This window comes from Spermophilus citellus (genome assembly GCF_964194105.1).
Source record: "Spermophilus citellus genome assembly, chromosome: 3".
NCBI lineage: Eukaryota > Metazoa > Chordata > Mammalia > Rodentia > Sciuridae > Spermophilus > Spermophilus citellus.
This window is the reverse complement of record NC_138184.1, coordinates 21,335,719-21,357,695: the sequence shown is the minus strand read 5'-3', so window position 1 is coordinate 21,357,695 and position 21,977 is coordinate 21,335,719. Positions and strand designations below refer to the sequence as shown.

Below are 21,977 nucleotides of genomic sequence, written 5' to 3'. Positions count from 1 at the left end.
GCTCCTTATAGAAGGGAGGTGCTCCTTTCTTCTGAAAAGTGGAACAAGGGCCATCAAGAAAGGAGAGGTGGCCAGGGATGGCCAGCAGGACACCGGGGCATCCTTAGGCAGTTAACATCTTAGGAAACAGTACATGTATAATAAACCAAACATCTGAAAACCCAGGCCCCAAAACTGTCTGCACCCACATGTTCCTACCAAAGTCAGGGGAGCATGGCTGTTTGGAGGCGCTACACTCTGCCTACCCTTCTCTGTCCATCCTATTTTTCTGGCCCTCACTCTGTCTCTCCTTCAAACAAAGCAGAGAAGATACTTTAAAACACTTGAAATTCCCAGCCCATGGGTCTGTCCTCCTGTCTTGGTGTCTCTCTGACCTTAACTGAGAGGTTTACAGAGGAATTTACAAACAAACCTCATTTGCCTCATATTGCTATTTGGTCTCCATACTTGATTCATAGCCATAAACTTAACGTAAAAATTTTATTTGATGTTAAAATAAAGTTTATTCTATTTCACCTGATGTGTACTTTTTCTAAGGGGGAAAAAGGGCTTACGATGAAAGTGGGGCAGGGAATACAGGAGGAAGGAGAAGGGAAAATGGAGGATGTGCTCACATGTGCCCACATGTGTCCAAAAAAATGGCTTAAGGAATTATTCAAATCACCAACATGAGGATCATTCCCTATTTACTTACATTAACCTTTTAAGTGCCGAAAAGTGTACTGATAACAAATGGCAAATAAGACCCCCCCCCACACTGAGAATTACTTTTGACTTCAAAAAAGTAAGACATGCATAGTCAGAAAATTCAAACTGTATATGGAAAGGAAAATCTAATCACTCTCCTCAAAGGTACCTACCATATGGAGTTTGCTGTGAGCTCTTCCAAGGAAAACAAATGCACCTATCAGTAGTCATTCCTTTTTCTTTGCTTACCTTTTTCCCTTTGTAATTTGACTCAAAGGTGATTGTATTTCTGTGTCTTGTTTTTTCTACTTACAGCCAGTGCATATGTGTGTGCATGTGTGTACAAATGCACATACACACACCAGCACAAATTTCTTTTAAGATAGGATCATGGTTTTATTATATGAATACACTATCATTTATTTAATTAGACACTCCCTGAAGAATTTGTTGTCTCCAGATTTCTGCTAATAAAAATGTCTCTGCAACTATATTTTGATACACTGCAGATACAACCATAACCTTAGCAAGAATCATTTCTGTGTTGCAGAATAATTCAAATCGTGATTCAACTGCATTCGAGAAAGGCTGAAGCAATTTACACCTCTGCCAACAGTACATAAAAGAATGTCCATTTCTCATATCCAATAACAGTGGGTTATCAACAACATTTCCTAATAGAACAGAATGTGGCATTTCACTAGTGTGTGAATTTACATTTCTTTAATTTTGAATGAGGTTAAGCATTTCTACATTCTTTACCCTTTAATTACCAGATTCAGTTTGTAGAGACTTTTTTTTTGAACTAAAGATAGTAAGCCTTTTGACATATGCAAATATTTTCCCAGTTTGTCCAATTCCTTTGAGTTCATTTTTTTTGGTCATATAGAAGCTTTAAATTGTTCTTTAAGATTTGGGTTTGGGGTTCTAATTAGGAAAGCACCTCCCATTGGAAGATATCCCTAGGCTTTTTAATATACTTTTTATGGTTCAAGTTTTTCTATTTGAATCCTTCAACCATCTGTATCTGAGGCTGGAGGAAGGGGATTCATAAGTAATAAAACAAATAAAATGCAATGATTTTCCAAAACAGCTCTTTGTCTCAAACCACATAATATCTTCTTTTTTCCACTAACATATTTGTCACTTTTAATATCAACTAAATTCCCAGTTTTATTTGGGTCCATTTAGGAATTCTGCTCTATTTTATTGATCTGTTCATTTATACCCATATTAAAAATGTATTTAATTATTATGATTACTGTATTATTCATAATGCTTTACTATTTGACAGAGCTTGGGACTTTTTCTTCATTTTTGGAAGTATTCTTGCTGTTTTCAAATGTTTATTTCTACATATTTGAATTGGCACTGCATTTATTTTTAAAATTTACGTATTTATATATGTATGTATTTTTAAGACAGAGTCTCACAAGCTGCCCAGGCTCACCTTAAACTTGCAATACTCCTTCTCAGCTTCCTGAATAGCTGGGAGGTGGGTGAGAGCCATTGCTCCTGGCCTGTCATTTCATTTTCACAGGATTGAATTTTTTTCTTAATCTCAGGAGAGTTTTAAAAATATTCTTTTTTAAAAAAATATATTTTTTAGTTGTCAATGGATCTTTATTTTATTTATTTATATGTGGCGCTGAGAATTGAACCCAGGGCTTCATACACACTAGGCAAGAGCTATACCACCGAGCCACAAGCCCAGCCCTAAAAATATTCTTAATTTAGATCATTATGTTCATAAATTATTGGTTTCTTTTGTAAATGAGAATTTTACTTTGATAATATGTTTTATTGGTTATTATTTCTTATGAGTGGAAACAAATGAGTTTATATAAACTTTATAACCTTCCTTACCAAATTTTCCTATTATTTTAAATACTTTATCTTGTGACCTTTAGATACATAATCTTCTAGTTTTCTAGTAATGACGAACTTGCCTAGTTCAGGTTACTTCTGGGTTTCTTAGTTCTTCCTCTCCTCTGCTGCCATGGTAAGCATCTCCAGAACAAGGCTGAGAACCAGTGGAGAAAATGTGCCTCCTGCCAAGTCTGTGACTGCTTCAGGTTCCACCATGGAGCATGATGCTGGGTTTCGGTTTAAGATGTGAACACACTGGCTAGCCCATGTGCCAAAAGTGACCTTGCCTAAGACTCAGGAGCACAGGTCCCTTGATCTTCTCCTCTGCTATGTGATCAACACGAGCATAGCTCTGTCCAGAGCCAGGCTCTCCCTCTTCTGGGGAGACCCCACCTAATCAGGGACATATAGTGCTTTAACGTGGGAATCTCCTGTCTATCTTTGTGCTATCTTTGACCTCCTTGCTTCTGTAAGAGGGACAGCTAGTGCGGGTCCTCTTTATATATTTTCCCCGTTCAATTCTCCAAACATACAAAACAAAACAAAAAATCCTGTGCAAAGTGGTAAAAGGCTGACAAGACTGTTGTCCAAGATGTCCTAGACGTAGACTTGTCTCCTTAGAAGATACTGCCTTATAGATTCTGGTACTTAAATCCCCATGTCTTACCAGAGATAACTAGCTCTGGGCATCCAGGAATTTTCTGTCTCCTTATTACAAGCAGAAAAGTCACCCAAATGTGAGCTCCAGCATGACTGCTTTTTGGTTCTCTCTCTGTTATCTGGTGGAATGTGGAAAAAATGGAAAAGCAGTTCCTCCTTTCATGGCAATTTTTGCTGCTTCTACCCACACATTTGCATTCTTTCTCATTCTCCGCAGGATATTATTCAGGATTCTATTTACTCACTTCTCCTTCCCTAAGATTTCTCTATAGAGCAGATTTCTCTATAGAAACTGTAGGGAGCAGCCCCAGAGTGATTCTCTGAATTCTCTGTCTTGTACTTTGGTTGAATGCTAGTTTTAGACTTTATTTAACATTGCTTGAATCTTTTCATTTGCTTAGTTTAGTCCTTCAAACCTATTTGTTGCTCACATTATTAGGATTTTGGTTTGGCTATGCCATCTTAAACTGGAGTCCTCTGGATTTATTTAAATTGGGTATTCAATGCAAGAGAAAACGTTTGACTCTCATGAATTAGGCTTCCTCTCATTTGCTGAAAAATACTGGGCATTCGTTTTTTCAGGACAGTTGCTCTTACCTGCTGCTTGAGTGCCTCCAAGGACTCAAATTCCAATCTGGCCAGTTTCATCTGGATATGTCGTGGTTTATCAGGTATGGCAAAGGCAAGTATAAACTTTAAAGCCAAGAGTGCATGCTGAAAACAAGAAAGAGCGTATGTTGATATGCTAACACTCACTCATGTGTGCAAGGAAACAAATTGGAACCTACCCAATATGGGATTCTTTTCATTAACCTTAGGTACTTTTTAAGTATTAGCTTGTGAAGTATCAAAGACTAATCAGTTATATTTAGTCCACCCCACTGTAGTCCATTCTCTTATGATTGATGTATTTTGCTTTATTCTTTTAAAATTAATTTTTACCATAAATTGATATCCTAGGCCACCCTCAATGTTTTATAGAAAAATAAAGTTTATTCCAAAGTCTTCTACAATTTTTTTTCTACCTGAGCCCTAACAATGTATTTCAATGTGCACTATTTGTCAGGCTGATCCATTCTCTGCCTAACAATATCCCTCGGTGCTGCAGCACAGGATGAGCTTCAGTCAATGTTCATATGTCTTAGATACAAGGTGCCTTAAACCCTCTGCCTCCCCTTAGTGTCTGGTGCAATTTCTTTCATGACATGATAACCACAAATATTGATTAAATGATTGATGATAACTGATTGTAACCTTATGCTGCTGACTCCACATATATTAGGCTCAATACTGAGAAATGTAACATGTATCCATGAAAATATAGAAAATCTAAAACCTGGCTAGTATGTTTCCTTTTTACACTATCATCATGACCAGTTCTCTATTATATAATGACGTGAGATTTAAAATTAACCCAAAGATATTGCTTCCATTGGCAACCGTGCTCTTCAGACTTCTAGCTTCAACTTACTGATGCTTCTCCAAACCTAGCATCACCTGTGATCTAGGATCCACACCCACAGATATCTGAGCAATCAAAAGAATGAAGCCTCTGTGAAGACAGCATGAATTACAAAACATTAATTGCTGTGTACTTTTAAAAGTAAGAAATAATTAAAAGGCATTAAGAAAATCAATGAAGGAGACAGATTAGCCTTCAAGAAATGCTACACATTCAACAGAAAAAGAAGACAGTTGAAAAAAATTAAATGAATTCTTTACTGTGACATTTATCAAAAGAAGGATGAGGAATAAATAGTAAGTAGATAACTCCTGGGAGAAGCATGACATGGGAAATGCCAGAACAAGCAATAATTCAATCAGAAGACTGGAAGGCCAGGCAAGAAGTCTGGAGTGGACCAGGGTTAGGTAGGCTTCACTTTGACTTGCCCACCATGACCAAGGGTGACACTGGAAGAAGCTGATTAGGGGTCAAGAGCAGGAAAACTAGATGGTACAGCCTGGATCAGATGATATCACATACTGTATTTCTGAACTGAATGAATTCAATTAATAAGAATCTGGATATAATCTACAGAGAATAAACAATTAAGAAAAGGCTATGCCGCACCATTATTTTATTCTATTAGAGTACTGAGGTATAATTTAATGTAAGATGTTCTCTTCAGTTGACATATCAAATAAGAAATAAATAATTCAGTAGATGAAAAAAAATCTTTCATATTTTTCAGAAACTGAGTGGCCTTAGGTTGCCAAAGCCCCACGAAGACCACGTCACTGGCCTCTTTCCATCTCTCCTAACAAATCTGTACCCATTTCCTCTTCCTCAGCGTCTTAGTGGGAATTGGTTTAAAAAACAAAACGATCCTGCTGAGGAAGAACACGCTTCCCTTGGGCAAGCCATCTGGAAGGTGTGCTTGGACTGGCTATCTGACTGAGCAAGGCTGCCACAGACCTTAGTGACATGGTTTCCATAGGAACTATTTACAACTCTCATGAACTAAAACAGCTGGCACTGATTTGGTAATATTAATTCAAACATGAGAGCATTGAAACTGATTTAAGTACATATATCAGCATACTTTTATGATTAATTCTCTATAATTTATTTTCTTAAAATGTCTCCACAATGGTTTTCTTTGGATAGTGTGGCATTTGTGATCTCTCTATCCTTAGACTTTAATGAACATGCATTAATATGAGGGAAAACTTTATGTAAAAAGATAACACAGTAATTCCTCCCTTAATAAATAAATTATATATGCCCTGCCAGGCTCCTAACTCTATATAGTCACTATTACCTACCTGCCCAATAAACAGACCAAAACAAGACAACCTACAGAGAATACAGCATTTATATATGGAGTACAAGAATAAAAGCTGAATGAAGTGGTCACTTCATACTTATTCAAGTATGTAGAGAACACTTATGTAGGGACACAAGCTAAGATGTGGCTGCCATCCACCACTATCTAACCTCCCCCTATCTATCATTTTGATTCCCACCCCTACTTTGCTACACTTCCAGAAATTCCACCAATTATAAGTAGAACTACATATTTGTTTTAATACACATCATCTTCAAAAAGTGAAAAACACCACTGGGAAGGCCAAGGAATGTCAACTGTTCACAGACACTGGTTAATTAATTTAATTAGTCAGAGCTAGCAAATCCCTTCTCGATGTCCACCCCATCTCGAACTCTCGGCAAACAGCACTGAATGCCTGGGACTGTGGTGAGGGAGACACATGAAGCTTCAGTGGCACAGGGGTGGCTTTGAGAAAAAGGGGCAAAGAGAAGAAGAAAGAATCCAATGTGGCTCCATAGTCAGGAGGGGGTAAATCAGACCCTCCATACCCTGCTAACTGGTATCTTTTACCCAAGATCCAGAATTCAAGTCATCATGATGGATTAGGTAAGTTTCGTAGTCTAGACTTGAAACCTAGACTTGAACAGCAAAAGCTCAACTTTTAAAATTGTTTATATTTTTGTATATTTTCCACACTGCTACTCTGTTTCAAGGCTGGGAACTGTTTTATGCTAACTGATCAAGGAAAAAAAATGTAAAAAGCATTTTAGCTATTTTGACTTGTTTTCCTAAATAAAATAAAACTTAAGATGAAATAAGAACTGCTCAAATTTGAAGAAAAACATACTCAAAATGAATAAGTTAGTAGGGTAGAAGGAGCTTAGCTATGAAAACCAATGATATTTCATAGGTCATAATTGTGATTATTCAATAACAATCTGCTTTTAAAATAAAACTCACAAAATTATATCCTAAACAAAGTAAAGGAGAAAATAAATACTGAAGGGGAGGGGAGAGAAATGAGCAGAATTTTAAAACTAACAAATACAAAAAAGTTGGCTCCCTTCAAAAGTTTCATTAAACATGATTTTAGGGTATCTTAGTTGGGAAAATACAAAGAATAGGACATACAAAATTGGCATTAGTGCTAAAGACTTTCTGGTGCCAGTGACAAAGTACTGCCTATTCAGCCATCAGCCCATTGCTCACCTCTGGTCACTACAGGGCTGTTGAACCCTGGGAATCTAGCACCACGTGCACAAACAGTGAGTGAAATCATTTTATTTTACAAAAATTAGAAAATTCGGTATATGGTTGGAAGTAGTAGCTGTGTTTTGTAGTGGCATGTCCCCAAGCCAATCTCTTCTGAAATAAAAATGTAAACTGGAGTTGAATTCTTAGAATTCTGAAAAGCTAATCTGATTCCTGTAGTGGCATATCTGCAGCATTATCTCTTTGCATTCAGAATCCAGCCTCAACTTAACAATAGAAACTCCTTCAGAAAGAGTCCTCTCCTGATTACCAGACAAATTACATGTCCAAATACATTTATGAATGTGCCCAGTGGGGCAGAGAAAGTAAATATTATGGAATTAGGATTTTAAGAAAATAACCTCAGGAATTTTCATTTTAAGGTAGTAGACTGCTAAACATATATATCTACCTCTTCCCAAGGGTTCCCTGAAATGAAAGAAATATATATTTTCTAAAAGGAACAAGACTGAATGATGAGAAGTTGCCAAAACTTCTGAGGAGAGGACCAATGATGTGGATGGAAGATGCTGATTAAGTCTTCTGAGACAAAGGCAGGTTCTTTCCCAAAGAAGCCCTAGAGAGGGGACAATGTCAGATTTGCCCATCCCCACAAAAAGGAAAAGATTGTGCCAAGGACTCAGTACAAAGTAGATACATTAAAGAACAGATTCAGAAAAGCAGGGCCCATGTATGATAATAATATAATACTGAACTGAAAAATTCAACAGCAGGCTTGACCAAGCAGAAGTAAGAATAGGCAAATTCAAAAGACAGGTCATTTGAAATTACTGAGTCACAGGAAAAAGAAAACAATCAATCAAAAAAAAAAAAGAATGGAGAAAAGTAAAGAAAGTTTGATGAGACACTATCAACTGGATGAATTCTAGAAGGAGAAGAGAGAAAGAAAGGGGACAGAGCATATTCAATAATGGTTGAAACTCCCCAAATTTAAGGAAGAAAACATTCAAATTCACAAAGAGGTCCATACCAAGACACATTATAACCAAACTATGAAAAATCAAAGACAAAGATGGAATGTTGACAGCGCCAAGAGAAAAGTGACTCATAACGTACAAAGGAGCTTCTAGAAGATCATCAGCAGAGTTCACAGCAGAAACATTACAGGCACAAGGAAATGGGATAATATCTCAAAGTGCTGAAGGGAAAGAATACTACATCTTGAAAAATTGTCATATAGAAGAAATAAATAGATAAACAAAAGAAGATGGCGTTCATAACCATTAAATCTGAGTTAAAAGAAATGCTAAAGGGAATCCTTCAAGTTCAAATTCAAAGACACCAGACAGTGAGCGACACAAATGCATATGAAAAATTAAACCTATCCTGTAAAGATAAATATGTAGACAAATACAAAATACTTCAATAATGGTGATGTGTAGATCACCTTCAATTTGGTATTGAATTGAAAAGATAAAAGTAAAAAGTATAAAACAATGAGGACAAAATGTAATTTGTGACATTAATAATATAAAGTGGCAAGGGGAAGAGGTAAAAAGGCACTGAGTTGTTGTAGGCTACTGAAGTTATTGTCAGTTGTTATCAGATTCATAAGATCAGTTGTTAGCATATCATAAAATGTTTACTGTAATCTCCATGGTCATCACAAAGAAAATACCTGTAGAAAATACAAAAAAAGAAAATAAGAAAGGAACAAACTAAGCCATTACCAGAAGAGCAGAAGGAGAAAAGGAACTAGCAAAACATAAAAGAAGGTAGCAAGACAGGAAAAGAGGGACAAAATAACTACAAGACATATAAAAAACAATTTGCAACGGTAATAGTAGTCTGTCTACTGATAATTACTTTAAATGTAAATAGATAATAAAACTCCCCAAACAAAAGACATAGTATGGCTAAATAAATCTAAAAGTAAGATATACTATATGCTACAAGATGAAAGGATACACATCAGATCAAAGTGAAACAAAGATACTCCACGCAAATGGTAGGCAAAAGAAAGCAGGGGTAATCATACTTACATTAGACAGAATAGACTTTAAGTCAAAAACTATAATAAGTGACAAATAGGGACATCGTGGAAGGATAAAATTCACCAGGAAGATAGAACAACTATAATACATATGCATCCAGCATCCGAGTAGTCAAATATTGCAGCAAACATTGATAGACTTGAAGGAAGACATGGACAGTAAAACAAGTCAGAGATTTCAATATCCCACTTTCAGTAATGGATAGCACAGTCAGACACAGGATCAGTAAGGAAACAGGGGACTCAAACAATACTGTCAACCAATTTGACATAGTAGACATAAATATTCCAATCAATAACTTTGAGTAAACTTCTTCAAGTGTACTCAGAACTTTCTCCAAGATAAATGACATTAGACCACAAAGCAAGTCTTAACAAATTTAGGAAGACTGAAGTTATATCAAGTATCTTTACCAAGCACAATGAAATAACACTAGAAATCAAAAGCAAAAGAAAAACTGGAATTTGAGTATGGAAATTAAAACAAAGCAAAACAAAAATCAATCAATGAGTCAAAAAAGAAATCATAAGGGCAATTAGAAATTTTTTTTTCAATGTTGGGGATTGAACCCAGGGCCTCATGAATGCTAGGCAAGGGCTCTACCAGTGAGCTGAACTCCCAATTAAGAAACTATCTCAAGACAAATGAAAGCAAAAACATAGCAAAACTAAGAGATGCAGCAAAAGTGGCACTCAGAAGAAAGTTTATAGTAGTAAATACCTACATTTCTTAAATCAGTAACTTAGACTATCTTAAGAATCTACAAAAGAACTAAAACTAAGGTTCACAGAAGGAAAGAAATAATAAAGATTAGAGAAGAATTAAATAGGGGCTGGGGATGTGGCTCAAGCGGTAGCGCGCTCGCCTGGCATGCGTGCGGCCCGGATTCGATCCTCAGCACCACATACCAACAAAGATGTTGTGTCTGCAGAGAACTAGAAATAAATATTGAAAATTCTCTCTCTCTCTCTCTCTCTCTCTCTCTCTCTCTCTCTCTCTCTCTCTCCTCTCTCACTCTCTTTAAAAAAAAGAATTAAATAGAGACTAGAAAACCAATTAAAAAACAATAAAACTCAGTTTTTTTAAAGATCAATAAAATTAACTAGACTACTGAAAAAGAGAAAAATCATGTATCAGAATTCACAAATAAAAGAAGAGACATTATAATTGATGCCATAAAAATAAAAAGGATTATGAGTCTAACTATGAATAATTATATACTAACAAACTGGATAACCTAGAAGAAATAGATAAATTCCTAGAAACATACAACCTACCATGATAAGATTATGCGGGGGAAAAAAATCTGAACAGAATCATCTATTAAGGAATTTAAATCAGTAATTGTAAATTACCCAACAAAGAAAAGCCCAGGACATTTAAATAATTAATACTACTTTGAAAAATCTTCCAAAAATCTGAAGAGGAAGAAACACTTCCTAATCATTTTGTAAAGCCAACATTACCATGATACCAATACCAGAGATCTAATAAGAAAACCACAGACCAATATCCTGGATCAGATGAATGCACAATCTTCAGCAAAATACAAGCAAACCAAACTCAATAGCACATTCATATATCATGACTGGAATTTATTCCTGGAATGCACAGGTGGAACAACACATGAAAATCAATGAATTTAATATATCATATTAAATGGTATATTAACCACATGATATTTCAATTGATGCAGAAAAAGTATGTGATAAAATTCAATGCCCTTTCATGATTAAAAAAAAAACTCAACAAATCAGGAATAGAAATAAACTACCTCTGGATGGAACTTGAGATTAAGCAAAATAAGCTAAATTAAAAAGGTTAAGGGTCCTATGTTTTCCCTTAGAAGTGAAAGCTAGAGAACAAAAGAAAAAGAAAGTGTCGGGGGGCAGGGATCTCAGAAAAATCAAAGGGAGGTCAGTAGAGGAAAAGATGGGAGGACAGGAAGGAGAAAGAAAGTGCTGGGGAGTGATATTGATCAAATTATGTTGTTACATTGTGTGCATGCACAAAATTGTGACAATAAATCCCATCATTATATACAATGTTACACACCAATTAAAATGTGGAAAGGAAAAAAACCTTAAAAATAAATAAACAAAAGGAAAAAAATAAACTACCTCAAAGTAATAAAGACCATATCTGAAAATCTCAGAGCTAGCATAATACCCAATGGTGGAAAACTGGAAGCTCTACATCTATGGTCAGGAACAAGGCAAGGACGCCCACTCTTGTCATTTCTATCCAACACATACTGGAAGTTCCAGCCAGAGAAAAATAAATAAAAGATATCCAAATTGGAAAAGGAGTAGTAAAATCACCTTTATCTGCGGATGACAAGATCCTAAGCGGTAAACACTAATACTGCACACACACACACACACACATACATACACACACACACACACACACACACACACACAAACAGAACTAAAATGAATTCAGTAAAGTTGCAAGATACAAAATCAACATGCAAAAATCAGTTGCTTTTCAATACATTAACAATGAACAATCTGAAAAGAAAATTTAGAAAACAATCCCATTTACAACAGCAAAAGACTGAAATACTTAGGAATAAAGAATTTAAAAGACTTCTATGCTGAACACTGCAAAACACTGACACAAGAAATTAAAGAAGATACAAATAAATTCAAGGGCATCCTGCATTCTTTATTATAAGACTTAATATTGTGAAAATGCCTGTACCACCCAAAGTGAGCTACAGGGTCAATGCAATCTCCATCACAGAAGATTCTCTTAGTCTAGAGCTCAAAGGACCTCAGAGTATATATTTTAGGCTTTGTAGCCACATAGTCTCTATCACAGCTATGCAACTCTGCCATCCTTGGAGCATGAAAAGCAGTCACAGACAACACTAAACAAATGGGTGCCAATTAGTAATAGGATGATCTGGTCCTTTGGCTGGAGTTTGCAGTCCTTTGACATAAAAGCCTGCACAAGGTCCTGAAAACTCTCACTAATTATTTTAATCAGTTAACCGACTCAAATGAATATTTATCAAAAGGTGAGAAAGCATTATCCAATTTGTTTCAATAACATAACAAATAGGAAATTTCTCTGGAGTTTAAAAGGAGGCCTCTTTCGGGGTCTGCAACCGCCTGGTAGATTGCCCTGAGAAGATGCCCTCAGGGCAGCACAGCACCGGGGACCTGGTAGACCTTGGAGCCTGGGTTGTCTGCATGCGCTATTTCCCAAGATAAGTGCATAAAGAATTAGGCTTCAAAGGTTAATGGAAAGCTGAAATCTAAGAGAAACATAAAGGAAAAACCACAGTGAGAAAATGTTAGGAGAGTCAAAATAATGAGAGATAAGAGTGCCTGATTACAATAAAACATGAAATGTTTTCTACCTCCTCCTTTATCCCTTCACTTAATTCAACAGTAGCTTGGAAAAATATGCCCATTATATCAAATTAATAGAAGGAACAAATTTAAGGGGTTATGAATAAGTTAAAATCTATGACCCATGGGCTCTTCCTTTTAAAAATTTAATCTCTACTGTAGGCACCTACTAACCAAGAGGTTCCAAATAGGTGGAGGACACTGCAGGACACTGTATGATGGGGTTGTTAATTGTCATTGGGGTGAGAAAGTTGGCTTGAAAGGCGTTGGCTACCCCTGTCACCAAAGAACACACCTTAAACCTTCTTAAAGCAATTTACATGTGTCAAGTTCGTTTCTCTCCCATTCAGACTCACATTTCATGCACAAAGCAGTTTCTAAGCCAGATGTGATGATGGGGAAAGGAAGTGAGATCTCCAAAGGGTTGTTTTATTTGGAGCTTGCTTTGCTTTTTCAATAATTATTTTGATTACTTGACAAGTAAAACAAAAAACAAGTCACACTTAATAACTGTGTGCCTGGAGATGCTCTGGAAGGCATGGAAGCAAAGTGATACACTACAATAGTCGCTTAATTTTACTATATGCTCACTTCATTTACTTTAATTAAACCATTAAGTGAGGATTTAAGTCACCCTGGAGAAACACACACCTGTAACCCCTAAGCCATTAAGCTCAGGCCAGATGGGTGCTCCTGGGGACACCGAGGGCTATGGCTCTGCAAGCAGGCAGAGATGGTGCACTGATGCCACCTGCCAAATGCTTGGCTCATTAGTAACTGGCTCATCACCTGACACAGCTGTGGTGTTACAGCGAGGATCGTGACTGTCCCCAAAGGCCCACCACAGGTTGAAGGCTTGGTCCCCAGTCCATTCCATGGTGCTATTAGAAGGTGGTAAAACCTTTAGAAGGTGGGCCCTCATGAGGGGAATTAGCTCACTGGGCAGGCTACTATTAAGGGAAAACTGGGGTCCTGGCCCCTACTTTTTTCTCAGTTTTCGATTCCTGGCTGCCATGAGGTGAACAGGACTCCTCTGCCATGTACGTATGCCACATCTGTTGTGCTATATGCCATAATATGTTGTGCTGCCACAGGTCCAAAGCAACAGGGCCAAGGCACCATGGACTGAAACCTCTGAAACCTTGGGCCAAAATAAACATTTCTTCCTTTTAAGTTAGTTTCTCTCACTAACTTACTATTTCTGACTCAGTGAGGAAAAGCTGACATGCACACGTCAAGATAAATAGGGTTCAGGAAACTTCAGTGGTGGCGTCTTAACAGGAAATGGATTTGATGCTCCTTTTGAGGTATAGTCCAGGTCCAGCTGAACTGTCCCTTAACTCTTGGTCTCCCCAAATTCTGTTTATATTCACATATGCAGGCATGGTAAACACTGGAGGAATCTCTGATGATGAAGTCTCAGAAGGGTAGCAGTGGTGTCCCCAGGGACTGCTGCTTCCATACCTGCTCTGCCAGGGATCCTGCCAGACTTGTGCTTCCCTCTCCTCCCCCAGGACACCAGACACCATCTTCCTTTACTCCTAACACACTATACAGCAGTTAAAAAGCTCAACTGAGTATATAGAGAAGGAAAGAGAAGATCTTTCATGTAAGGGCAACCTGCTGGACAGTCCTATCTGTTGCCATGTCAGGAATGTGGAGGTTTTAGAGCTGAAATAAGTTAATGGCTTCAGTGGTGAGGAGACTACATGGCAGGGCTGCCCTAGGCTCTTCATTCTGTGTAATGCTGTTTCTACCCACAATATCTTCTGTGGTGCCACTGAATGGATGGTGACCAGGGAGAGCACAGTCTGGGTATAGGAACACCTATGCTCAGGTGCCTCCTGGAGAACACAGTGCAAGTTAGTGAGCCATCAAGCCTGGCTCTCCTCCAGTGATGACTAACATCTGTACTGTGATACCTGGTATTTGGTGACTGGTAAAACACAGCTAATCGCTAAAATTACTATGTTGCTATATTGTCAAATAGGTTCATCTTACCACTTTCAACTCAGTTGGAACTTCTAAATTTTAGTAGCAACATTTTAACAATTGTTTTTTAGAAGAAAGACATTATCTCAAAGAATGTCTGTGTCCTTCAATGCAACCTCCTAAAAATCAGATGGTACCTATTTATAGATGAGAAAATGGCTCCTCTTGCTTTTGTAAATCTTCAATATAAACCAACTCTGACCATTGATATATGCAGAAGTTCTGCTAAAGGCCACAGTGCCACTGCCTACAGTTTTAAGAGAAGTGCTCTATTTACAATGTGTTTCTATGTTAAGAACCTGTGACCAGAAATCATGGGCTTTATATCCAAACTGCACCAAATCAACGGCTTCAGCTGCTTAAGTGGGTGACAAATGACAGGAAAGTCCTAAACTATCATGGGAAACCTAATCTGCAGAGAAGAAAACCCTGGAAGACTGGGGGTGGGAAAGTACAAGAACTCTGTCTGCCCCACTGTGGACCTTTCCCAGCTGCTCCACTGACCCGATAACATTTGCTCCGTCACTGAAGCATCTGCCTAACAAGTTCCTCTGGAAGCAACTCGCACATTACTATTAACTTTAGGCTTTGGTTTACTATTTATGACAAACTTATGTAAAACCAAATAAAGTGTCCTCAAAAAGACTAAGAAGTACTTCTGTTTTGGGCTCTGACATGTAAACAGCTTGGAAGTTACAGCTCCTGTCAATACAACAAGAAAAAGCTGGACAAAGTGAAAATCATCTATTTTATTGAACCTGCCTACAAGCTGAGGATAAACCACTGCTCCCCAGATCTGGAGACAGATACACTTAGGGGCATACAGCCACCAAGACCTCCTTAGCTGAGGCAGAAGCTGCTGGAGCCACAAACTCACAGGAACAGGTACATGGCCATATAATTAATTTTGATGAATTGCTGGTGGCTGAGTGTGAATTAGCATGAGTGAGAAACTTCTAAAGGAAGCAGGCTTATGGAAGCCCCTCGCTTTTATAGGTTTCCCTTAGGAGCCCCACTAGGCTCTCATGGGTCTTGCAGCAAAAAGGGAAGAGAAGCCATCATGGAACACTGCCCAAAGCCTCCCTTGCCAAGCTTACTTGAGGAGGAGGATTGTACCAGGGAAGATTCTGAAACTCAATTCCAGCTAGAAGAAGCCTCTCCACCCTCTTTTACCGTTGAGAGTGAGGGGAAAGATGAAGTCAACAGGAGCCAGGGGTGATGGCTTCAAGAGGGTTGACTGGGAGTCAGGTAGCCAGGAAAAATAGGAGTGGACATGGGATAAAGTTCTACCACTGGAAGCATAGATGTGGCAGCAGAATAGTAACAATGGAGTACAGCTGAGAGCTGCAAAAGATGATTACTGTAAGCACAGAGGGGGTAACTCTAAGAAACAATCTAAAGGAAAATGCTAGAATTTTAAAAATACTATAAAGGAAATGAAGATACAGGCTCATCAGTAGATCAGATACAGTCAAGGAAAATCAGTGCTCTTGAAGACAGTTCAAAAGAAGCTTCCAAAACAGAATGCAAAGAGAAAAATAATGTAACAATGATAACCACAACAATATAAAAGAACAACTGTGCAACCTATCAAAAGGTATAATATATGCTTAATTTTAATAACAGAAGAAGAACAGAGAGAATGGAACAGGAGAAATACTTGAGAACTTTCCAAAATTTATGACAGGCACCAAACCATAGATCTAGGAAGCCCATATAGCACAGAGCTTGTTAATTATCCCCAAATCTATACTTAGGCATATCTCAGATTCAAACTGCATAGGATTAAAGACAAAGAGAAAATCTTGAGAGAAGCTAGGGTAGGAGGACATCTATGTATAGAGGAAAATGGATTAAAATTAGCAGACTTATATATATAGCCTGTGGCACATGAGGCAGTATTTATTCTTGAAAGTTATGCCCTCCAGGCAGTGCTATTTTACAAGTTCAAAGTATAACAGGAACAGAGTTAATTAATCCTTAAGATACAGAAAGATGAAGAAAAAGCAAAGGGGATATAAACAATCTTTACAAACCACCTAAATACCTGCTACAAGATGATATAATTAATTCTCTAAATAGAAACCGATATGCTACATTTGCCTATTCCTCAGATAACTCTGGTTGGCTCCTGCCTGGCAGCCTGGTGCTCAGCAGGTGCAGCAGTCACCAACACCTGCAGAGTCATTAGGAGAAAAGGAAAAGGACGCTACAAAAATAGACTCTTCAGACACTGCAGTTTATAATTAATGGTAATCTCAACTGCACTTTCGAATGTCATCTTTTATATAAAACATGAATATTTTAAGGTTCCTAAAGTTTTATATTACACTGAATTTTACCTTGAAAATGCTAAAAACCTGCTAACCGTGGGCATTTTCTTCAGCTGTGCTCCAGTGTAAGCTCCTGCACACATCCAACAAGGAAACCAATGCATCCTTATATAGTTGTAGCTGTAGGGGTGCATCACTAGGAGACTGGATAAATAAACTTTAGTATATTCAAAAGATGGAAATCTATGCAACAGTCAGAAGCAATGAACCAGATTTATATACAGCAACATAGATGCCATAAATACGATACTGAGAGAAAATACAATTAGAGAGTCAGAGCCCAAAACCATGCTCAAAAATTAAAACATACACAAAACAATACTATTTAAGGAAATGAGTAGAAGATGGAAGAAAAAGACACAAACGAAATACATCAATTGGGTGTTCATATAGGTAGAAGGTTATAAAAGTGAAAATCAATGAAATACAGTCAAAGATGCCTGTGTCATGAAGCACGGAGTAGGATGAGCTTGATTTTGGATAGCTGAGTTGACAAGTGATCATGTGGGGAAATGGACAACACTGTTTTCATGAATAAAACACAGTAGGATTGTGTTTCTTAAAGTTCCTAGTATTTGTTACTTATAAATCTTGCTTCAGAGCTATGTGTAATGTACCATGACAATACACCCAACAGTATATTACCATTCTATATCTTGACATGTTTTGGTACCATCATTATCTCAATTTATGGATGGCATATAATAGGAACTAGATAACACTTGCCAAAATCTAAATTAGTGAATGCTGAATCTAATGAAGAGTAAAGCTTTGATCATGCTTTGAAATAAATTCAGAGAGAAGAGTAGATGAAAAGTCTCCTATAACATTGAACTTGACACCATGATTAATTGCTTAGCACATGAAATACCTCTTAGCAGATTGTAATCTGCACATATCAGAGTTAACTGTGACAGCTCCATCTTATTGCAAAAATATGCTCATGTTTCACTTTAGAGCTGATATATATTTCCTATTGGCTGCCAGTTCATCACATGTTTTGTGGTTGTTGTTGTTTCTCATTCTAAAATACAAATTACATTCTAAAATAAAATTAACTGCAAGAAGGATATCAGCACCAAGTGGAAAACACATTTAAAATGTTCAGTGCTGTGAGGAACACTCTGTTATGGTATATCTGGGCCCCCAATGGTATATACAAGGCCCCAAATTCCTAATGATATGGAAGTTTTTGTGAGATCTTGGAATAATCACTTTAGTCTCTTTGTCTCATTTCATTGAGTGACACTGAGCTCCTGGCAACAGAGAGAGTGGCTGAGCAAAGCCTGGAAGAAGGATCAGGACCCTTACACCTTCCCTAGCTTGCTACCTATAAAAAGGGAGAGAACAACATATCCTCATTATGCTATGTATGATCTTTCTTATTTGTAAAGTAGAAATACTGAAACACTGGAGACCTGTTGTAATGCTGATCCTGGAATTTTTATCAAGAGACCCCTTAAAACAAAGCTAACTGTGCGACAAGATCCTTAATAGCACTTCACAGATGAATCTCCTTAAAGATGTAAGACAGACACACCTTGTAAAAATCTGTTCTAAAATACCAGGATTCCTAGGTTTCCCTTCTTAGTAAGATGTTCTTAGAACTAGACAACGTAGACTGAAAAGTTTTAAAAATTTAATATGAAATAATTTAATTTGCACAAAATTCTTCTATACCTTCCTTTTATTTTCTATATCAATAAAATATTCTGAAAATATTTCCACATGGAAAATATTCCCATGTGAATTCTCCTAAACACTATGAATTCCATTAACACCAAATGAAGAAGTAGGAGACAAGAAACAGAGTATTCAGGGGCTGGGTTGTGGCTCAGTGGTAGAGCACTTGCCTAGCATGTGTGAGGCATGGGTTCAATTCTCAGCACTGCATATAAATAAATGAATAAAATAAAGGTTTATCAACATCTAAAAAAAAAAAAAAGAAAGAAACAGAGTATTCAATCTCTTAGTCACCTTAAATCAATACCTTGTATACTATGACCTCTGAATCAATTGTATTTACCATGGTGAGACAAATCTCTGAGCCCTTGAATGATGTAGAATTAAGTTGAACATAAACACTTGGAGAGCAGAGAGATAGCACTGTTTAGTACCACATTGTCAAACTGGTCCAAAGGCCATGGGGTGACCTTGCCATCCCACCATAGGGCACTTCTCTTTTTCTCAGACTCACTTTCTGTCCCACCAGCCATGCTGTTTTCTTTCACCTTATGTTCCATTTTATTGGTAGTCACAAATAAAGAGGACTGGCCCTGGGCTCAGATGGCACCTCAATCCAGTGCACTTCCCTAGTAAGTGGGGTGTGACAAAATTGACATCCTCCCATTCAGTGAGCAATACACATGTGGTCTATTGGGCAGGGGGCAAACAGCCAGACAGTCTTTTGGAAAAAGGCTGAGGGTTGAGGGAGGGCTTGCTGGCAACAGGCCAGGGTTCTAGACGGCCATGGAAATATTTACCTAAGGCCACAGAAGAATGACTTATGGAAGGAAACTCTGAGCAGAGCACTGTGAGATGAGTATGGCTGAGAGGCAAGGTGGACCCTCATGATGCAAGGGCTTCAGTGCTGCCCTGGATGCAGCTGAGGGCAGGACCTCCTGCCAGTGTCTGCCAACACCTCTGCTCCTACTCAACCCTCCCAGTGAGTGTTTTGTGCATCAGGCAAGCTTAACTTTGGATGGTGGGGTTGGAGAGGCTCAGCCATGACAGGAGGCCTGAGATCCAGGCTGGCAAGTAGTTCTTCTACCACCACAGATGGCCAGGACAGCTGAGTGCTCCTCAGGGGTCTGCCTCTCTCCACAAGCATACTTCTCATGAGTGAGGCCAGCCTTATTCCACAGTTCAAGAGTATTGTAATTCTAAATACAAATTAAATTGTTTTGATCATTACTCTAGCTGTTCCACAACCAAGGAATCCAAGTACATTATTGTTCCCCCATTGCCTGTCAGCTTGGAAAAAAGATAAAGACCATTTAGACATCCACAGTTGGTTCAGGGAACAATGGAAGACAGTAATCTGGTCTTTCTATGAAAGTCTAGAATGCATTGTGCTTCCCCTAGGAACACCTGCCTTTTGTAGAGAAACTCTCACAACACATCACAAGCAGGAACCCTAAACTGGGATACCCAGCATGGCACTGTGGAAACTGGCAACACACACATGGGGAACTCAGAGCTGAGCAGTGTGGATGAGCATAAATAACATGTAAAATGTTAGAATTGCTTTGGAAAAAGGTTCAACCATTTCTTAAGGAGTTAAACATACACTTACCAAAAGATGCAGTGATTCTGCTCTGAGGTATGCACCCAGGAGAAATGAAAACACATGCACATGAAAAGTCTGAACGCTAGAGCCCCATTCACAAGAATAAAACACAGGGAACAATCAAAATGTCCATCACTGAATGAATGGAAAAGGAAATCGTGGTATATTTATAATATGAAATAGTACTTAAAGAAACAAAATACACACAATGGCATGGATGAATCTTAAAATCATTATGATGAATAAAGAAGCCAAATACAAAGAATACTTATGGTGTTATTCCATGTATATAAATTTCTAGAATAGGCAATTGGTTTTTATGTGATTTAAAAAAAAAAAAAAAACAAAAAAAACCTTTCAGTGACAGCCCGTAATGAGGAGCAGGAGGGCCTGATTGCAGGGAAGAAGGAGGGAACTTTCTGGAGTAATGGAAATGTTTTAAATCTTTCTGTGGTGCTAGAGTGCAATTATAAAGACTCATCAAACTGAACATTTAAAATGTGCCATTTTATTATGTGCAAATTATTCCTCAATAAAGTTGATTAAGAGGACTGTATAACATGGTGCAGTCATACTTACTTTTTGAATTTTAACAGTAATCCTAACAATACTGTCAGATTTACATATGCACCCAAATTGTAAAAATAATTAAAATAAGATACAGAGGAATTTAGAATTTTCCCATCAACATAGCTACAAAATTACATGAGAAAACACTGATGCTTTATTTAGCTTTCATCAAAGTGAAGGAGTCTTTAGCATTGAGTATAAGTACTCATTTGTAGTGCCCGAGGAAGCATAATGCAAGCATCCAACATCATATTTTAAGCTTTAATTATGAATCCTTTCAATCTACAAGCTGTTTTTCTTTCATAGCAAAATTACTTACTTTCCTGCTTTGGCCATGGTGTCTAATAATTCCTAGCTGTACTCTTTCATATGCATTATGTGCTGTTTAAAAATAGCTGTGAGATGATGCTAGGCAGGCAGGAAATGTCTAAGGATTTCAAACAGTAGTCCAGTCCCTGTTTCCATCACCATCGCATCCCCAGTGTGCAGCACAGTGCTGGGCCCCAGGCCCTCAGGGATTCTAAAAGGAGGACTGAAAGGATCATCTTAAAGCCAGAGAACTTTCCTGTTATAGAAAAAGTCTTGAAAAAAGGGTGAGGTTCCTATGCAAAGTCAGCCAGAAGGACTGAGAACACACCGTGGCAGAGACTGCAGGAGAGGAAGAACAGCCACACCACACCTGGCACATCTGCAGGCAGTTTAACATGGATCCAGGACTGCAGAGAGAATGGTTTTTCAGGGTTTCTGGAGCTCATACAACTTTGAATATAAATCAAATTGTACAAAGCTCCAAAGCACCTTATATGCCAACTGTCGTAATGAACATATCCAGACTTCAAACTGAGCAATCTTGGAAGGTCAGCCTGTGGTGGCAGTATTTAAATCTTTTACCTAAACCTTTATATGGGTTTTCAATCCTACATCAAACAGGTTCTTTTCATGATGTGCCCTCCCGACAATTCTTTCAAGTTTATATTGATCTTATATTGATTCATCAAATCAATAGGATTTGAAGGCATATGACCAGACAGGGACCTTTCTCTATTCTCTTTTATAATAATCCAGATCCTATTAAAATCATTGTTTCAGAACTAGTGCTATTTGGAGTGAAAACTTTGAAGGCTCTGCAAATGTCAAGAACCATCACTTTTATCTTTGAAAATGAAACTTCTCTAAAT

The 21,977-nt window shown here is 37.8% G+C and overlaps 1 protein-coding gene across 2 annotated transcripts in view; it reads right to left on the bottom strand.

Annotated features, from left to right (window-relative positions):
- Nucleotides 1–21,977, bottom strand: part of ANO10 (anoctamin 10) — a 178,789-nt gene that overhangs the window by 46,962 nt on the left and 109,850 nt on the right. For both annotated transcript variants that reach the window (XM_081288047.1, XM_081288049.1), the window contains exon 12: nt 3,814–3,930. In XM_081288047.1, coding sequence (XP_081144173.1) covers nt 3,814–3,930 — 117 coding nt within the window. The remainder of the gene's footprint in view (nt 1–3,813; nt 3,931–21,977) is intronic.